Source organism: Capricornis sumatraensis, chromosome 19 (assembly GCF_032405125.1).
Source record: "Capricornis sumatraensis isolate serow.1 chromosome 19, serow.2, whole genome shotgun sequence".
In the NCBI taxonomy this organism is placed as follows: Eukaryota; Metazoa; Chordata; class Mammalia; order Artiodactyla; family Bovidae; genus Capricornis; species Capricornis sumatraensis.
Window position 1 is genome coordinate 51,412,728 of NC_091087.1, and position 20,327 is coordinate 51,433,054.

The 20,327-nt window shown below is 40.8% G+C and overlaps 1 protein-coding gene across 2 annotated transcripts in view; it reads left to right on the plus strand.

The window, feature by feature from the left end:
* The window catches only part of NPAS3 (neuronal PAS domain protein 3), a 956,265-nt gene that overhangs the window by 879,997 nt on the left and 55,941 nt on the right, over positions 1 to 20,327 (plus strand). For both annotated transcript variants that reach the window (XM_068991246.1, XM_068991247.1), the window contains one exon: positions 10,410 to 10,528. In XM_068991246.1, coding sequence (XP_068847347.1) covers positions 10,410 to 10,528 — 119 coding nt within the window. The remainder of the gene's footprint in view (positions 1 to 10,409; positions 10,529 to 20,327) is intronic.

Genomic DNA, 20,327 nt, shown 5'->3' on the forward strand with positions numbered 1-20,327 from the left:
CAGCCAAGACCACTGGAGCCCCAGCATCCTTTTATTCCCCAAACAGTGTCTAATAAAAGCTCAGCTATTATCACAGAGTGAGCTATAACTTTTAACATCAAAAAATGTGGGAGACACTCAGGTATGAGCCTAATTTTGAAATAAATATATAAATAGATAGTAAATTAGGGAGCAACAAAACCTATTAGTGTTCATAGTTTCTGGGTGATAAGGTAAGTGCATATTTTTTTTTCTTATTTATACTTTTCCGTTATCTTCCAGATTTTCTATGAACATAGGAAAAAGAGAGCTGTAGAACATAAACTTGTTTAGAAGCAACAAACAGCATTCTCACAAATCATTCTGGGAACAAAGCGCCCTTCACTGGCTGCCTCACCTGTAGCCCCATCCCTTCCCCCTCATTCTCTCCCGTTCCCCATTTCATCACTCCCTCCTCACGTGTTTGTCTCTTGACCCTCTGGAGTCCTCCTCTCTGTTGTCCTTCTTTCATTCCCATTGTGTCTGCTCCCATCTCTGGCAAAAGCCCACTGTTGAGCATGGCCTAGAAAAACTACAAAGCTATTATCATCAGGGCCCCCTAGAAAACCAGTGTGCTTAAATTTGACCCATGCAAACTTCTAACTACTGTGTAATCTTGTTACTTCTTTTCTATCGATCCTACTTGCTTTGCCCACATGGGCTGCTCCACAGCTTTTTTTCTTTTTTTTAACTCTCAAAATCCTCTCCTCCTCGCACTTCCTTTATCTCCACAAACGACCTTCACTCTGTTAAGTTGTTCAACCCTGTTCCCATCACCTTCCTCTCTCTTTCCCCCTCCCCTCTTTCCCTCCCCCCCCAACTCACATCCATTTTTTCTTCCCCCCATTTCAGAGGCTCACCTCTCTTTCTCTGTTACTGATGCAATATCCCTTAGGATTTAAATTCTTTTTTTTTTTTGCAAAGTATTTTTATTTTATTTTACTTTGCAATACTGTATTGGTTTTGCCATACATCAACATGAATCCGCCACAGGTGTACACGTGTTCCCCATCCTGAACCCCCCTCCCTCCTCCCTCCCCATACCATCTTTCTGGGTCATCCCAGTGCACCAGCCCCAAGCATCCTGTATCCTGCATCGAACCTAGACTGGCAATTCGTTTCTTATATTATACATGTTTCAATGCCATTCTCCCAAATCATCCCACCCTCGCCCTCTGCCACAGAGTCCAAAAGACTGTTCTATACTAAATTCTTCAATTAGCATTTCTAATACAGACAACTTTAAACTCAGTCCTCTCAATCAATAAACATACTCAGATCTCTTTATTTTCATCACCAATATTCACCAAAGAGAAGTATATAATGTATTTACTCAACCTTTATCCCACTTTTCTACTGAAGCTGCTCTCTCTAGAGATCCCCAAAGAAATGACAATGCCAGTATGTTCATCTGGGAGGCTCGACTGTCTGTCCAGTTCTTAGTAACACCTCCCTTGGTTTCCTACAGGTTAAATTTTCATCCTTAGCACATCACTTATTTTAATTGTGTACTAAAGTCCAAAGGTAACATTTCTAGCATTTTATCAGCACTGGTGCATATCTATCCAAATAATAGTTTTCTGTCAAGCTATTTAGTGATGAAGTTTCAACTCAAATCATGAGCCCAGAGGTGTGGCGCATTTACCCCAATATCCACGTGACTTAGTCTCCTGTGCCACAACCAAAACGTGGTTCTCATCACTCACCAGCACCTTACCCTGCGTCACTCTTCTTTATAGCGCATTAATTACTTCCAGAGACTATTACATATTTTCCCCTCCTCCCAAATGAAAGCATTGTTATAAACTGTCCCAGCTCATTAGAGATCCTCATTACGTATTTACTGTAAATAACTGAACAAAGACTGAGCAAGCTATGACATCTAGTATGTGCTATTTAAAATACTCATTGTCTTTAGGGCTGTATGCCTAGTAAGGGCCAGGAGTTCCAGGCACAGGCAAAAAGATCAACCTTTAACAACCTGCAAGGTGCCCTCTCAGTCCATACACCTACAGGTGGGGAGAGATACTTTGTGCATCTGCGGTTGGAATCACTGCCTGCTTTTTCACCCAGTGCTGCATAACTTTCTCATCACATGGCATTGTTGTAGTTAGTCACAGAGCTTTAAAGCAATGAAAAGGCAGAATGCATATGTGTGTGTTTGCGAGTGTCTCTGTAACCAGACTTCTCTATGTGACTCCTTTTGAAAATATGGTATGTCGACAACATCTGTGCCTGAGATGGAGATTTGGCCAGAATGCTAAGAAAATAAACATGGCAGTTCAACTCGATACTGGCAACCGGTTACTGCCCCATGGATAGGCTGCACAGAAGATGCATGTGTATGAAATGGTATATTAAAGTAAACTTACAAAAGCAAAGAGCAATCATTGCAACCATAATTTTTTCTTCCTCTTTGGGATTCTAATTTTAAAAGCATTAAAGAAGACAGCTGCTCATGCTGTGATATGCGCTAAACAGCCTGAAGGATGGAAAAAAATATATTTGTAGCTCATAATAACTATTGACCTTTCTGATATACAATGTTCTCTGTGTTAGCTATTCGGTTCTATCAACAGTGAAGATTGAACATGACTTTTTAATAGAAAACATGGGGTTTCAAGCTGCCTTCACAAAGGTGTTTATGTATTGTTATTTTGTTTTGTACTACAAAGACCAGGTCCTGATGCCCTTTGTCTGACATCGTGTTTGTCATTAAAAAAAAAAAAGAAGGAAGGAGAGAAAGGAAGGAAATAAAAGAAGGAAACAGAAAAGGGGAAAAAAGCCTCAACATTACTGAGTATGTTTTATATGAGGAATTGGCTCGTAACCACTTTATAGTCGTGATAAAAGCATTGCCACACTCGATCCCATATGCAATACTGGTAATGGAATCCAAGAGGCATCCCGGGAGGACGTACTATATTTTTCTCCCAGAATGGATCCCTCAAGTGGCAACATTTATAGGGAGTCTCCAGGAAGATTTAAAACCATCGCTTGCAGTATTCAGATGGCAGGTGCTTTAGAGCACACAGCCTGCTGCCGAACAGGTCATGCCGGATGTCATATACTCTCAAAGGCCATCTTTACAATACCCAGTTTTTCCCCTTGAACTTTCCTGATGCTTAGGAGTTGTGTACAGAAACACCCACTGGTAGCAGCTTGACTCTGACACTGTGTGTATTTCCCCGGAGTGGTATCATCCAAACACCAACTGTGGAGCAGCAGGCGGCAGCTGAACGCGCTCCTCTCCCTCGGGGGACAGCCTCCCCAAGTAGCAACCCCTGCCAGGCGCAGGAAGCCTGAATGCCAACCTCATGCATTCCGATTCTCATCCCAGGCAGGCAGATACTGCCGGGGAGCTCATGCTGACAGGTGGCATGGGTTTGCAGATTATTATTGTTTTCCTCTTCTTTTTTTTTGGCGGATTATTTTTAACGTTACTTTGAAGGAAGTTTATTGCATCATTATTGAGCCACAATTATTTTCACAGCTATGCTCTAGAGTTTCAGTTAATGATTCATAAGTTTCTAAACAAAGCTAAAGACTCACAACTGAGTGGGAGCAGGAACCAGCCCTAATGAGACTTCAATAAATACGGCTTTTCCGTCATACTCCCAAGCAAGCACTGAAGCTGAGAGAGCTGACGGCTGAGCCAGAGGATGGCGGCCGCGATTGTGTTTGCCTGATGTCCCAAAGCTGGTATAGCCTGGGAAACCCAGGAAATAGTGGGCATTGCCTCCCCACCAGTGGCTGAGCATCTATGTGTAATCTACAGAGGCCCATCACCCTCTTCAAAATTGCCCTGGTGCATGGTAGAGGACGGGCCAGTGGGGTGGAGACCAACTCTCAAAAGACAGAGAACACAGTTTTCTCTAATTCTAGGCAAAATCAGGCCAATCCTTTTTTTGTCTACCAAACCCACTGGTCCATGACTCTCAAAATAACACTTAGCAGAAAATGCTTCCTTAGAGATGAATACAAGAAAAGGACATAATGATTCCCTCTCCACAAAAAAATAAAATAAGGCTTCTTGGGACAAGATGTTTGGTGTGAGAGAATGAAGGGCAGGGACAAAGTGACTAATTCTTCCTAAAAGAAAGCATCAGAATGTTACTTTATTCAACATGCAAAGTGACTGTCTATTTATGTAAAATGTAATCCTAGGTACTTAGGGGGAGGAAGGGGGCTGGAGAAGGGCAGGGAATGGATACAACTAAATATAAGCAAGATGTCAAGCCTGCCTTTCAAGATGTCAAGCCTGCCTTTCAAGATGTCACACTCTTGCAGATGATACTGTTGATAGCACCTTTTGCAAATTGCACGTTTAAAAAAAAAATCAGTTGAGCATTTAGCTTTGAAAACATAGACCCCACTTATACAAATCAGCACTACAGGTAGCTTTCCTTACATATGTGAATTCACCGTGTACTCTGGGCAATGCATTCCTTCGCAAAATCACATGAGTTTTACCCATGTGCGTGTTGTCATATTTCAAAACAAGGTCGTGATTTTTCCAAAAAAATGTTCTGTGTGGGCATTATATTATCTATCTTTGCATAACAAATTACCCCAAATACTTACAAACTTTTCTTTTAAAAGCAGATATTTCACATAGTTTCTATAGGTCAGGAATCCAGTAACAGGTTGTCTGAGTAGTTCAAGCTCAGGGTCTCTCATGAGGTTGCTATGGAGATGTCAGTCAGAGCATAGTCATCTGAAGACTTGACTGGGGAGGAAGGCCCACACCTAAGCTCACTCACATGACTGTGAGGAGGACGCCTCAGTTCCTCTCTACACTGATCTCCCCAGAGGACTGCTCAAGCGTCCTCACAATATGGCAGCTGGTTTCCATTAGAGGGAATGAGGCAGCAACAGGGAGGCCATGCTGCCTGTCATGACCAAGCCATAACCACCAAGTCTGCCACATGCTACTTATCTGAGGTAAGTCACCAAGTCTAGCCCACAGTCAAAGGGAGAGGAAGCAGGCTCCATCTTTCTGAAGGAATACTGAAGCATCTGTAGCAATTTTAAATTACCACAGTTGCCATCCTAGATAAACATAAAATCTGCTGGGGACAATTTCTGTGAGAAAAGATTTCATTTTACCATTGACATACTATTTTTACCACTGACCTACTACTAAGTTGAAAGTGTTAGTTGCTTAGTCATGTCCGACTCTTTGCAACACCGTGGACTGTAGCCTGGCCGGCTTCTCTGTCCATGGGATTCTCCAGGTAAGAATACTGGGATGGGTTGCCATTTCCTCCTCCAGGGGATCTTCCCAACCCAGGAGTCGAACCCAGGTCTCCTGCATTGCAGGCAGATTCTCTACTGTCTGAATCACCAGGGAAGCCCTACTACTAAGTTGGGAAGATCTTATTAGATTAATGTCAATATTTAATGAATATTAGTTACTGAATATATTAAATATATGTAAATTTTATATGTATATATATTCCCTATGTGCTATAGAGAATCAAAGTTAGACCTGTCTCCACCCTGCTGCCCTAGCATAAGAGATAAAATGAGGATACAAATAAATGTAAGAACAGTATATTGGACACATCATGAACTTTGGAGTCAGACAAACAGGTCATGTCTATGTGCTCTGCCACTGACTATCTGGGAGAATTGGATAACATGTATTTTTATTTAATGATAAATATTTGATATTTTTATTAGTCAGTATGGGCTAAGTTAAGCTGCAATAAAAAGCAGTCCCCAAACTACAACAAAAGATTTATTTCTGTAAAGATGGGCTAAAGGTTCTGCCCCCTATTGTCCTTATTCCAAGACCTAGGTCAATGGAGCAGCCACCATCTGAAACATCGATAGTCAACACAGCAGTGAGAAAGAGAAAGTAGGACCTTGTGACCAGCTCTTCTAGGAAATCCCACCTGAAAGCAATACATGACTTTTGTTCGTATTCTTTTGGCCACAGAAAGCCACATGATCAAACCTAATTTCCACGTGGCAGAGGAAGTACAGGGAACCTTTTGCAAGAAAAGAAATAACTTGTCACATTCTAAAGTCCTAAAGTACTACATTTCTTTTAGAGTGAATGAGGCAGCAACAAGGAAGCCTGCTATGACCAAGCCATACATGGTATCTAACAAAGTTAACAGCACACGCCAATGAAAGTTTGACTTTATCAAGAGAACTGTGAAATGGCCCAACATCTCGTCCCTAGTCTTGTGAAAGTCGTTTTGGTTGTTCACACTTTGCACAGAACATCTCAAAAAGGAAAAGATTCAATTAAGCAGTGAAGTGAGGGAAGAGTATATTTAAGAGGATATTTAACAACTTAGTCCAATTTCACTTCTCCTTTAAAAGGAAAAATACTTTGCTGACACTTAAGGAATAACAGAGTTGTCTCAAAATGTAGCTTTTCTTTCTCACTTCCATCATGATTTCAGAGCAGTTGAGGGCTCTGACACTAGTATTGCACAGCAAATATTTGAAGTATGCTAAAAAGAAAGGCTGTCTTTATGCTTTGGCCTCATCCTCTTGCAGGAACCCCAAGGAGAGTCCCAAAAGTGCTCAGCATACATCTGGACCTCGGGTTAGTCAGAGAGAACAGAATAGTTCCCAGCCATCACCTTCCCTCCCCACTCACCACTGCTTTCTGCCTCTCCATAAGAAAGCAGCAACTACAGTACCAGTGAGGGAATCATCAACAGAGGGGGAATAACACAGATATGCTTTCACATTATGGTGGCATTTGCCAACGTAAAAATTATTACAACTTTTGCTATAAATTGTTCTGTACATTTCACAAAATATGCAAAAATTGACATTTCAAGAGCTGGGATCATTTAGATTTATTTAAAAGTTGAAGCCCTTGAGATTCAGCAAAAGAGAGTCTATTTCTTTATCTAGCTTTCATCTGTGTGGGTCTTGTTTTCTTTTTTTAGTTTCTTGTTTATAATTCATAGGTCACAACTGGCCGTATCTGGGCTTTGACCACTTAATCCAGTTTTACCCATCAATTTCTCCTTTGTCTCAGGCAGCAGATATAACTTCTCTGAATCCCAATTTTTCTTTTTTTATCAGATCATGCAGCAATCCTGGCCTGTCTCAAAAAGTTGACAGAAAAGCTTGTGATATCTGGAAAGCACTCTAAAACGCTTTTTTTTGACATAGATTGGTTCCACAGTCTTTACAGAGCACCAGTCTTAAGGATACTTTTCTCATTATGTTGTCCTCTCTTCATATCCACCCAAAACACACACACACACACACACACACACACACACACATCTTTTCTCCATGCTACAGTCATGTCACACATCACCAAGGCCAAGCTCCCTTGGTTCTCTCCCAGTAGAACGTTCATCTAAATCCATGCTTCTCACCTGAGACCCTTAGAAAGCTTCTCTTCTAAAACTACTGCTCTTGTCTGTCACATGCAGATTACATCTCTTTACATGAGAGACCCCTGTCAGAGCTGGGATAATCAGAGCACATTTGCCAGGCCTTGAGGTCACACGGCCATGGTACATGTGTACTAGGGATTAGTTTGTTAGGTAGCCTCTGAAAGGGCCAGTGTGGCAGGTTACTTCTGCCCCTGTCCTCAGAAAGGCATGTTAAAGCAGAAGTCTTTATCAGAAATTAAACTCTTTTCTAAGTTGTCTTCTCTCCTTCTTCCTCACCGCCCCTTGCACCATATCCCCATGCTCTTGAAATAAAGCGTAAGGAGCAGTTATTGTTTTGATTTTCAATCTAGATTTCACTGGGGCAAAATCTGACCTCAGAATTCCTCTCACACCAGTTGTCCTGGTTTTAATGAAGGCTGCTCCTGTGTATTCTCAATCGTTCAGTTGTGTCCGACTCTTTGCAACCCCATGGGCTGTAGCCCACCAGGCTCCTCGGTCCATGGGGATTCTCCAGGGAAGAATCCAGGCAAGTGAGTTGCCATTTCCTTCTGCTCCTGTATATATTGGCGATCTAACCCACGGGCAGAGGAGTGCTGTATTTACTGCCCAGCCAGAGCAGGACGCAGTGTTCACCTTCATAGCTCATGTAGAGTCTGTGTCTCTCATTTCGTCCCCTAAGGGGAACCACCCTTGCTGGGGTCTCTAAAGTATCCACTAAGCGTTTACCTGTGAAAGTTCCATGTACTGAAAATGATAACAATTTCTAATGATGCCTGAATTATTCACCTTCCTACAATTACGTGGTTCCTTCCTTCCTGGATCAGAGTTTCTTGGACCTCAGCCCTAAAACACAGTTCACTTTCCTGGGAAGTTGCATTTTTCCTCGGCTGTTGCAAACACAGTCTCACTGAACAGAGCTGAATTCTTAAAGCTGAGTTTGTGATGTGGATTCTGATGGCTTCAACGTTAGTTCAAGTCTCTGAGGACTGGGGCCAATAAATGTGAAAGGAACCCTAGAAGGGTGGCATACTTTTCCATTTCCACCAGGATGAAAAACTGCTATAAATTAAGTCTAACCTTAAATGTATAATCTGTCCTTGGGAGGAAGGAAAAAAAGAAGGGGGGGCAGGATATAGCATCTTCAAGCTCTCGGCATCCCTTACGAGAAAAATTGGTTCTAAGGGTCTCTGATCTTGTGTTTTAGTAAAATAGAACTGCACGGCTGACTGACAGTTCTGATCTAAAGCATTTACGTTTAAGTTTTGATCTCTCTGCTTTTGATTAAAACTAATGAGCTCATTTAATTCAAAATGGGAATCTCTGATAAGAGAAATAAGGTTGATGTGATTGGATTAGAGGGGCAAATTAAACTCTTAGAGCAGAAGTTTGTGCTTATATAGTGTATTAAAAAGCTGTTGGCGTATTATGGCGTGTTAGATGATGAGAAAAATTTCATAGTAATTCATATTTAATCAGAAGAAATGAAAGTACTAAATATAACATGGCTCTGCTTTTCCCTCGAGTGATAAAAAGCTGTACATTTAAAATGACATCAGATCCATGCTAAGACAAAAAAAAGAAGAAAATCTTGAGAGAGACACATAAGAAGGGACACTTGTCAGTGGTTCCATCACCCTAGAATAGAAATGCCATAAGTATAGGAAAATATAGTCAGGTGAAGGCAAGAATGATATAAGCCCCCAACCACAAATAGTAAGGCTTCTCTTATTATCTCACTCTTCTTTCATCAGAGCATCAAATTTAATATAAAAAAATAGATGCTTCTTCCCCATAGAAATATATGGAATATGTTTCAGAATTTGAAATTGAAAAGCTTGTTTTGCCCATCTTTTTCTTTGTTTTTAATAGCTATTTTCTCATCTATTTAATTCTTAAATCTCTTTATTACACATATTTCTTGACCTTCATCCTAAAGAAAATTAGTGTTCTTGTAGAGCTGCTCAAAATGTTTTGTTGTTGAAATTTTTTTAAACTTTAGAATAATAAGAAAAACTTTAAAGTATATTTTAGAAGAGTAAAATTTGAGTCTTTTTAGGCATTAAAACCCTCAAGTTAATTTCTTTTCAGGAAAGTACTTAAATGTATAAAATACCATAGAAACTTATTTCTAAACAAAATAGATTTGCATTGCCTCCTGACCTGCATAAAGGTGGTTTTGGATCAGCAAGAATGAAAGCTACAATTTTAAGTTTTATAAGTCAAAACATACTCTGCTTAATCTTAAATACATTGAAAGGGAAAGAGTAGCTGCCTTAAGAGAAGAAACTATGATTTTCTCAGAAGCAAAGAGGTAGAAACACAGAGGATGTTTTCTGTTCTGGGCTGGAGAGAAGCTGCCACTAGCAACAGCACGAGCAAGCTGACCTTTGGAGTCGTTTTTGTTATTATCCGTATAGCCCATTCTCAGCCCTCTATCTCCAGTCGGTTGGGAAGACTTCAGGCCTCTTATTCCCCATAATGAAGGAAAATAACTCAGAAGGGCAAGGACACTGGCCAGGGTATGGCTGCCCCAATCTTGGTGGTGTCATGGTGCTAAGAACTTCCCAGCAAGCAACTGATCCAAGAAGGGATTTGCAAGGAGAACAAAAAGCAAGTCATCCTGACTCTGATCAGAAGCATCTCCACCTGAGTCTTGGTTGATCCCATAAATCTCTGGGGTCCTTCTTTTTCATGACTGTTCTCTCCGTGTGCACCAGCCAAGCCTCATGATATGCTACAATTACTATCAGACCCCACTTAGAGAGCTGCTGAAACCCAAAAAGACCTGAAAAGCTCTTGCTCAAAACCAAAATGGAGTTTCTTGGGATACATTAATTTTTCTTTTTTATTTTCTGCAAAGTAAACATTTTCTAAATGAGATAAATTGATGACTACGCTCTTAGCACCCATCAGTCATTTATTTTTAGTGAACTCAAGGATTGCACCTGAGCAGTAGCTGAAAGGGGCTGCGCGGAGATCTAAATCATGTGTATGTATTTTTATATTCTTCAGTGGAATCAACCAGCCCCAGTCTGCTCACCACTGACAACACCCTTGAGCGTTCCTTTTTCATCCGAATGAAATCTACTCTGACCAAACGCGGCGTGCACATCAAATCATCAGGATATAAGGTAAGCTGGGTTCCAGCAGGGGTGAGACTCCTGTCTCGGGTCCATCCTAGCTCATTTGCATTGCGTGTCCCAGCTGCTTTGGGTCCACAGGATCAATACATGTGATTGTGAGCAGCGCACAGGGTTCTTAGTTATCTTCCTGTCTCAAGGCAGGGGACTCATTATATCTCACATTCTCACTTCAGACAGTGCTGGCTCGCTAAATGCTTCAACAGAGTGTCTTTTCTTAAAACACATGTTAATAATGCATCAAGTGCTTCAGCACATGCTAGAAATTCACTTTGATGGAGAAGGTGAGCCAGATTCACATTAGTCCTTCAGATGACTATTCTAGAACTACTACTATAAAAATTCTACTTCTCCCACCTCCCTCTTCCAATCCCCTCTTCCTCTTTAGAGAAAGACTGTCCGTTTGAAAAAAAAACATCTTGGCCACCAAGAGTCATACATGTAGATAAGAAAATCAGGTTGGATGTCAGAAATCCTAATTTTGAAATTACAGTGGCTGAATGTTCATTCACACCTTAGCATAGATAGGACACTTCACATACAGAAAATATGTTTCACGCAAGAGCACAGACCAAGTCCAGAGTCATAATCTACATTATTTTACAGTTCTAAAGTTAAGAATATAAAAGCTCTAATCTTGGGAAATTCCAACATTTCAGTTACCATAGCAACATAAATTAAGACCTATGAAATTCATGAAATGCCTTTGGCAACCTGAATCTTATCAATTTTACAACACACTAACCAATCTCTCAAACAGTATTTATTATATGAGGAGGGCGAACAAATGGAATGCACTGCGGCTGTCGCCGGCGTGACCTCTTCCCATTGGAGAGTCCAGAGCTTCCAGTAGCCCAGTTCTTGTGGGTCAGTGTTCTAGCCTTGCCAGGGATAGTAACAATCATTCTCATCAGACTCTGAAAACCTTATATAAGTCATCAGGACAGAAGCAGCTTCAGAAAAGTCAGAATCAGACATTTTCTTTGATATTAATTCTTCTCTGAAAAATATAAAGCAATGGCAAAGCAGGTCTTTCTAGGGACAATCTTTAGATGGGCTGTCCCACAGCCCAAAGGGCACATGGGGAACACCCTTAATTTTTAACAGGGATCGAGGCAAGGGAGAGGTAGGTACTTGGGCAGCACCGGGTGCATCAGCTCCACCTACAGAGCAATTTGTAGTCCTGTGATAAAGGGTAAGTCGGAGGACAGAAAACAGACTACCTTATACCAATTTTGTATTTTCCTGCCTCACTGAAACACTATACATTTATTAGTTGATAGCTGTGTAGCCTCAGCCAGTCTGAAATTCTATAGGCAAACTATTAGATGTTGTGATTATTGTCATGTTAATGCTAGAAAGATGCATTATTGGTATTCCAACTTTTCTCCATTTCAGTTCTTAATCTTTCCCAGTTTATACTGGTTTGTAGCAGGCATATCCCAGAAGGAAAGAAGGGTGGAAGGGGTGAGGTGTATTTTGAAAAAGCAATATCTAGTATAATTCAATATCATTAGATAACTTAATTGTTTGAAAACCAACAGAAAATTGTTCCTACTTTCATACAACAAGCTAGAGATTATAAAACTTTGCAGCAATTTAGCTTTGCCACAGAGTAGGAGGTGTGGTAAAAATAACAACATAGAGAAATAGTTTGAGTTCCAGTCCAGGCAAGAGACTAAGTGACTTGGGTTCTGTTGGTCTGTCCTGTCATTCGGGCAGCTCAGGCAACCTGTTTTGCTCCATGATCTGAAATTTCTTAAATACTGATAGAATATTCATTCATTATTTTGACAAATATATAAATATATTTGTGGAGCCTATCTGAGATCCTAAACTCAGCACTGAACAACAAAAAGTCCCTGCTAACTGCTAACAAGCAGCAAGGGAAAAGAACACAATAAGTAAATAAAGTGATTTCAGAGAGCAATGACGGCTAAAACAGCTAACATTTGTGCTCACTACAGTATGCTGAGTGTGAGACAGTTTGTCTGTCTTTGCGACTATCCAAGAAGGAAGTATTTTCATTGTTTCCATTTTCCAGATGAAGAGACTAAGCCTCGAGATGTTAATTAAACACCCGAGGTCACACACTGGGAGGGACAAGACTGGGGTTTTATCTCTGGCAGTCTGGCTCTACATCCCCTGCACTTAGCCACAAGGCCACACTCTTTTAGGCGAAGAGAAAAGTAAGGGAATGTGAGGGAATGGCTGATGGGGACCATGTTCGATAGGCTCACTGAAGGTCTCCCTGAGTGACATGTCACCTGGGAGAGGTGAATGAAAAGCGCCCTCCATGAAGCCACAAATAGAAGAAGAATGTTTCTGGAACTCCTCTGGTTTAGGATTAAGACACCTTGCTCTAAGAAGGGAAACAAAATATTAAAAAGTACAACCTTGAACATCCAGGATTAGAAGAGATTTAGAAGCTGTTCCAGTTTCTATCAAATTAGATCATGTTAAAGTGATCATAGTCAAAGATCTCTCCTGGTAAATGTCACACTGCACTTGAAAATATGTGGGTTATTTTCAAATATCTTTTGATATTGATCTCTAACATAATTCCACAGTAATAAGAGAACAGACTGTATGATTTCAATTCTTTTAGACCATGAAATTTCTGCACCTGGTCTTAGGCCTCTGGATATGCTCTAGGATCTCCTGGTTTATAGTCTATGGGAACGTATATCCTACTCTTGTGTGAAAACTGTATAAATCTTAATTGTGTTGATAATGCCTTTCAGGTTTACTCTATTCTTCTACTGCTCTATACCTTCCTTCTATTAATTTCTGAGAGTTTTGTAGTGAAACTCCAACTAAAAATCTTAGTTGATCGACTTATAACAACTGTAAAACATAGTGGAGCTATAGGCAACTTTGTTCTGTATTTTCCAAGTCTCCTGTAAATGTGTTAACATATTTTCATAATTTACAAAAGTAAAAAAGGTGAATTATACCGTGTTAAAGTGATCACAGCCCTCTGACAGTACCATCTTTCCCAACATGTCCTGCGCGTCTCCATCCAGTGCTGACTTCCCTCCCCAGCACTGCTCGCATGAGAGTTGCTTCATCCCCTGTTCCCCCAATAAGATGAATCACCCAGCAGATCCAGCTCTCCCCCTCCTCCTCCACAGTGAACTTCCCTCATTAATTAACCTTGTCTGGAAGTGAGTGGAAGAGCTGATGAGAAGCCGTGACATGACACAGCTGAATAACATCCCTATTTATCTGTTCATTCTCAGTAAATAAATCTAACAGCTTATAAAACATTCAAATAAAACTGGTAATCACCCCCACCACCACACAATAAACACAAATAAAAAGAAACAGCGATGATAATTTCTCCATACTCCCAATATTCTCCCTAATTTATTACCATTGTTTGCTTATTTCTTTCCCTTTAGTTAAAGATTCAAGATGTTAAGCCTTGCTCGATGCAGGTCACTACATTTTCCTCCATTTTTTTCCTATGACCTTGGCACATGGGCTGTTCTGACTTTCTCCGTGACTTTTCAGCGTCATCATTGTTGTCACTGACAGTAATAATGGTAACGGAAGTACCATTTACTGAAGACTGGCAGGGACTGTGCCATTTTATACTGATTTTAGCGAATCCCCACAGCTTCATATAAAAACGTCCTCTGTGCCGGGCATTGTTCAAGGTTTACATTCTTTTATTATGCCGATTTTGCAGGTGGTGAAGCTGAGACTTCCAGAGCTTCAATACTTTGCCCACATTCATTCTTATAGTTTTTAAGTAGCTCCTAAGGAGTCAGGATTGATCCAGGCATTTAGGCTCCAGAGCCCTGTCTGTTCACTGCTCTGTTTCAGTGCTTAACATATTAAGTCCAAAGAAGGGCTCGACACAAAATGGACCTCAACAAAGGAAAAATAAATTTAATTTTTTAAAAGAAAAACCTCTTGCTTGATTAAGACCTTCCCTTGGTATCTCAGCAGATTGCACAGCACCAGTTTACAGAGATTTACCTTTCTTTCTAGGGTATACGATGCCCACTTATATAGCCATGGTCAAGAATTCTAGCCAAAGAAGTGCCAACCTGTATCTGCTAATCCAGGTTGACAGTGGTATATAAATGGGAGTTGCTTCCACACCCCAGGCCTCAGGAAAGCTGCCCTCTCTTCTCCAGTGAAGTTTCCCTGCTGTGAGCTGACATTCCTTGTCTCTGTCTCCATTTGCTGTGTTATCTGATGGAGTGAAAGTGTTAGTCATTCAGTCCTGTCCAACTTTTTGTGACCCCCATGGACTGTAGCCTGCCAGGCTCCTCTGTCCACGGAATTCTCTAGGCAAGAATACTGGAGTGGGTAACCATTCCCTTCTCCCCCGGGGATCTTCCCCACCCAGGGATCGAACAGAGGTCTCTCGCATTGCAGATGGATTCTTTATCATCTGAGCCACCATCTAGACCGGCCACTTTTTAAGCCTCGGGGGCTTTGTTGTTGTTTAAGTCTCATTGTTGGCCATGTATCTTCACATAATAGGCCTCTCCTTTCAGGTGCAGTGCATCAATATTCTACCTTCTTGAGTAGGTCTAGGTCTGGGGGAACTTCCTAGGTATAGCACAGTAGGGCAAATGGAGATAATGTAATCAGGGAAGTAAGAGAAGGAAGGACTCATGGGGTTGCCTCCTTACCTCCTGTCCCTTGGATGGAACCATTCCAATTTATACTCTGTTCTTAAATGCCCACCAGCAGCACTGTCATTTCTAGAGCATTTATCCACATACATGATGATATCCTACCTCTCAGGGTGTGGTGGAACATCCTGGTCTGGGAAACACAGACAGATAGAGAATCTCTGTTATGTTGATACCGTGCTGAGAATGACTCCTTGAAAATCCTCAAATTTAGGAGTTCCCACTCTGACACACGCAAACATTACTAACAGAGGATGGGAGAGCTCCAGATACTTAAAAATAAGCAGTTTCCCCATCTGGGATAACTTGGCTATGAATTTGCCTGTAGCTACGTGTTGAGCCAAATGATTCCTGAAATCTATCCAGCCTCGTTATAGTCTAAAGAGTCAAAGTATAAATAATAATAGAGAAAAAAAAAATACTTTGTAGGTTCACTAGTTTATTCAGCCTGCTGATATAATTCAGCTTTAAGAATCTTTTATCAATATCCAAACATGAAGTAACAAAAGCAAAAATTTAGAGGGTGCTAATTGGCTACAGGAAGTTTTTTGTCTAGTCTAAGCCCACAAACATTGTCATGTTTTAAGTTAGAAACTTCTCTTGTTCATTTTTTAAAATTCATTGTTGTATCTGTTCTGTAGAGTAAGGCCCTTCCATTATTTTACCAGTGATTTGTTTTATTTGGGGTGTCAGAGGGGCTTCCCAGGTGGCGCTAGTGGTAAAGAATCCACCTGCCAATGCAGGAGACATAAGAGACGTGGGTTCGATCCCTGGGTTGTGGAGATCCAGTATTTTTGCCTGGAGAGTGCCATGGACAGAGGAGCCTAGCGGGCTACAGTTCATGGGGTTGCAAAGAGTCAGACATGACTGAAGCGACTTGGCACTAGATGCCTTTAAGGATTTGATGAAATCTGTAGCACCTCTCCCAAGGTAAATGTATTTTGCATCAGGAAGTTCTTGAATCACTGAAGTGTATCCAGTGATTTGGGGTTACAAAACGCTATTTAATGTGATTAATCTTTGATACTTATTAAGAAATCAAGTTAGTGCATCTTCCAGAACATATTTCACCAATATTACAATAGTCAGTTCCTGCCTCATTTCTCGCTCCCTTCTGTCCATTTAGTGTTAGTAATACGTACTGAAGTTCTGTGACAAAAGACATCAACTTCCATTCTGACCCCCACATGCACACAGAGATAATCTTCTGAAAAAGTACTTCTCAGAAAATATTTTTATAAACATAATACTGACTATTAAAAGATTCGATCTGGAGTTGAGAATTATTTCCTGTGGCACATGGTCCTCTTTTGTTTCCTGTTCACTTTAGTGTGCAATAGAGGTGCGTCACCAGGATTTTCAATGTCAAGCTAGGTCAATTTTGGAATTGAAGGCTCTTTTCATATGCAAACATATTCCTGATTGAATGCGTATACTGACAAGACTCAAGATGATAGCAAACTAGAAGGGAATTATTACTCTTTCAATCATCTGGAATTTTAGTTCTTCGTTTAAATCTTATTAAACCAAGTCTATGATACTAAGATATCAACCCCTCCTTCTTGATCACCTGCCACTGTAATGTGCTGCCAAAATCAGTGGAATCCACCTGCTCCTATTGCTGCTGCTGCTAAGTCGCTTCAGTCGTGTCTGACTGTGCGACCCCATAGACGGCAGCCCACCAGGCTCCCCCATCCCTGGGATTCTCCAGGCAAGAACACTGCAGTGGGTTGCCATTTCCTTCTCCAATGCATGAAAGTGAAAAGTGAAAGGGAAGTCGCTCAGTCATGTCCAACTTTTTGCGACCCCCTGGACTGCAGCCCACCAGGCTCCTCCATCCATGGGATTTTCCAGGCAAGAGTACTGGAGTGGGGTGCCATCGCCTTCTCTGGCTCCTATTGCTATTCCTCCAATTTAATGCCCTTTTTCCAGATCTGTCATGAGAAACCCCCAAATTACCTCCCAGAAAAATTACTTCTCCAATCTGTCCTGAACTTGGCTCCATGGAATATCTTCCCAAAGTCTTGGTGACCATTTACTTCTCTACTCCTAAGTCTTCAATAGTTCACAGTGCCAACATATTCAAGAATCTGATCCTTGCCCACCACCATCTCCATCATAATTTCTTAGAACTCCTAATACTGATGCTCTAATAAAATCAGTCCAATCTTTCTTGAAATACATTTGCATACTCACACTGCTATCCTTTTGACCATGATATTATTTTTCCCCTAAAAATGCCTTTCTGCCACACTTCCACCTGGAGAACTTTTACTGAACCAATATGGCACCACTCAAACATCACTTCTTTTTGCATTTCTCCCAATACACCTGTCCCTTCTCCTCTGTGCTAAAATAGCATTTTTAGTTTTTACTAAAGCTCTCTGTGCCTCAATTTTCTCACCTGCAAGGTAAAACTCTTAATAGCATATAACCCAAAGAATCTTCCTACAGATCAAACGAGATAACACAGGTTCTGCTATCTTCTCTCCATTTTATAAAGCACTTTCATATAACCCCAGGTGACCCCCACAATTTTTGGTAATTATCTCTTTCCAATTTTTGAAGACAGGTTAAAAACTGAGCCATAGAAATATGAATTGACTTGTCTAGGAACATGTGAATGGTAAATGGCAAAACTGAGAGAAATACCCAGATCCTCTCATTTCAGATTCCTTCTTCATTCCCATACACTGTGATAGATCCTGGGTGCTTTCTTATCCTGCTTTCTTCCCTTAGCACCCAGCACAGTATGCTGCATGTAATTGCCATTCAGTACATGTTAGCTGAATAGAATTGCATGCTCTCTTTTTTTCTGAAATATCAATGAAAATGTTGACAGTCCTGAGTCCTATAACATACTACTGGAGAACCTGCTAATTGACATCAGTGTCTTTTAGATGTGACCGTTCGATCAGCTATGCACCCAGATGATTATACCATGATCTGGCTCACCTTCTCCACCTTGCCTACTAGGATATCATTACTCTTTACCAGTGCACCTTCTGAAAATCAGAATGTACCACATCCATAGCATTCCCTTGAACCATCAGCTGAGAATTCCTTTTAGAAAATACAGAGTCATTTTAACCTCATTTATTCATCATCACTTCATATTAGCATTTGTTGATCACCATTTTCTTTCTATTAAATCATCTTTCAAGGCTTTTTTTCTGGATATTAACATTTTGAGGCTCTATCTCTCTGAAAAGTATAACAGTATTCAATAATAACCTGCCTTCCGCTGCAACTCAGTGATATGTTAAAGATTGCTTAAAAACATGTTAAGTGTTGTTATGAGAAGACTGGTTCTTTCTTTGCCCAGGAGGCTAATTGGTTGCAATGAGTTTTAATTGTACCAAGAGAAGTTCAGCTTGGAGGTACGCCCAGCACTGGGCTTCCCGGGTGGTGCTAGTAGGAAAGAACGCAGGAGACATGAGAGACTCAAGTTCGATCCCTGGGTCGGAAGATCCTCTGGAGGAGGAATGGCAACCCACTCCAGTACTCTAGCCTGGACAAACTCATGGACAGAGGGGTGAGAGTCCATACAGTCACAAAGAGTCAGACACGACTGAAAAGACTTAGCACACACACACACGCACACCCAGCACTAATGTAGGGGACAGTGGGGTTTTGGTCTTTCTCTGGGGATTTCTAAAAGCATAAACAAAATTCACCACGTAGGAGCCTCTCCTCCTAGAGAAGTGTGAACAGACTAGATACCATCTGGGTGTTTCTTCCTATCTGAGATTGAGAAACATTCCAGGTGTCCGGACATATCAATGCTTCCCCTGAAGCCTCGCTTCAGCTCTGTGTTGTCTTGAAATGACGACTGTGGTATTCCAAGCTTCACAAAATGTAACTGTCTTGTCAAATCAATAGATGAATTTTCAGGGAAGACCAAAAATTCTGTCAACCCATTCAGCCTTTGTAAGACTACGCATATATTGCCTTTCAATCAACCCAGACACCCAGAATAAATTGAAGGAGAAAAAACTTCCAGAGTAGAACTTACAGGCAGAGGTTATCCTGATGAAAAATGCAAATAGAGGAGAGAACCAATAAAATCAAATTTTTAAAATCCTATTATCTCGTTTTAGTCCCTGCTCACCTCTGCACAATGGTCCATTACAATGTGGTTTCCAGTGTCATTTTAAATATAACTGACATTGTTTCTGATCTTAAAGAATTTACTTCCCATTACCAAGGCATGACAGAAGTTCTAGCTTGGGATATGTCATTTCTGCCGGGACTAATCAGCTAGCTGTTTTACCAACTAGAGGCATAATCACTAGCCATTCTGTGAAGTGTCTGTAAACTCTAAGTATGTCAGTAACTGCAGTCCAGGTATGCTGCTCACTTACAGGTAGTTCATTTTCCATTATACAGCTTTTAGAAAGCAGGTAGACAAACAAGAGCATCCCATTTTTGAGTAATTCTAGATCTTTCCGGTTTGGTTTCCTGTGTCTTTGTTAACTAAGAATAAGGAAAATGATGATCACTTTGAAAATGATGTCAATGATGCAAAGATTAACGACCTTTCTGTGTATAAGGTTATTTGACTAATGAATGCCCTTCCAAAATTATGATCATTTCTTTGTAAGTATATTCTCAATCTAATGGATTTTATAATATCATCTACTATGAGGCTTTGGCCAATTAAGATTTTTAAAAGAAAGAAAAAAAACAGACTTTAGAACTAAAAAGTAAACATAAGCACAGTTCCTCGTTTTTTTTTAGACTCAGCACTCTTTGGTGTACTGATGTACTGAGGTGCCCCAACAATACCTGCAAAGGTCCACAATTTCTGTTTCCCTAAAGTAATCTCTGGATCCAGTGGTCCAAAGCAGCAGTTACCTAACTCTACAGATCTCAAGGGCTTCAAGATACGTCCCTTTTTTAACCCTCCTTACCTCAAAACCACCTTACTGAAGAGTGACTAAGCCTGTAGGCTATGACATCAGACAGCCAAGGATTTAAACTTGGTCCTGCCTTTCCTGACTCCATGACCTTAAGTATATTGTTTAACTTCCTTGAATGTCTGTTTCCTCTCCTGTAAAGTGAGAGTGCCAACAGAAGCTCCTTCATGAGACTAGTATGAAATAAAGTGGGTAGCAGTCATAGTGAGTACTACA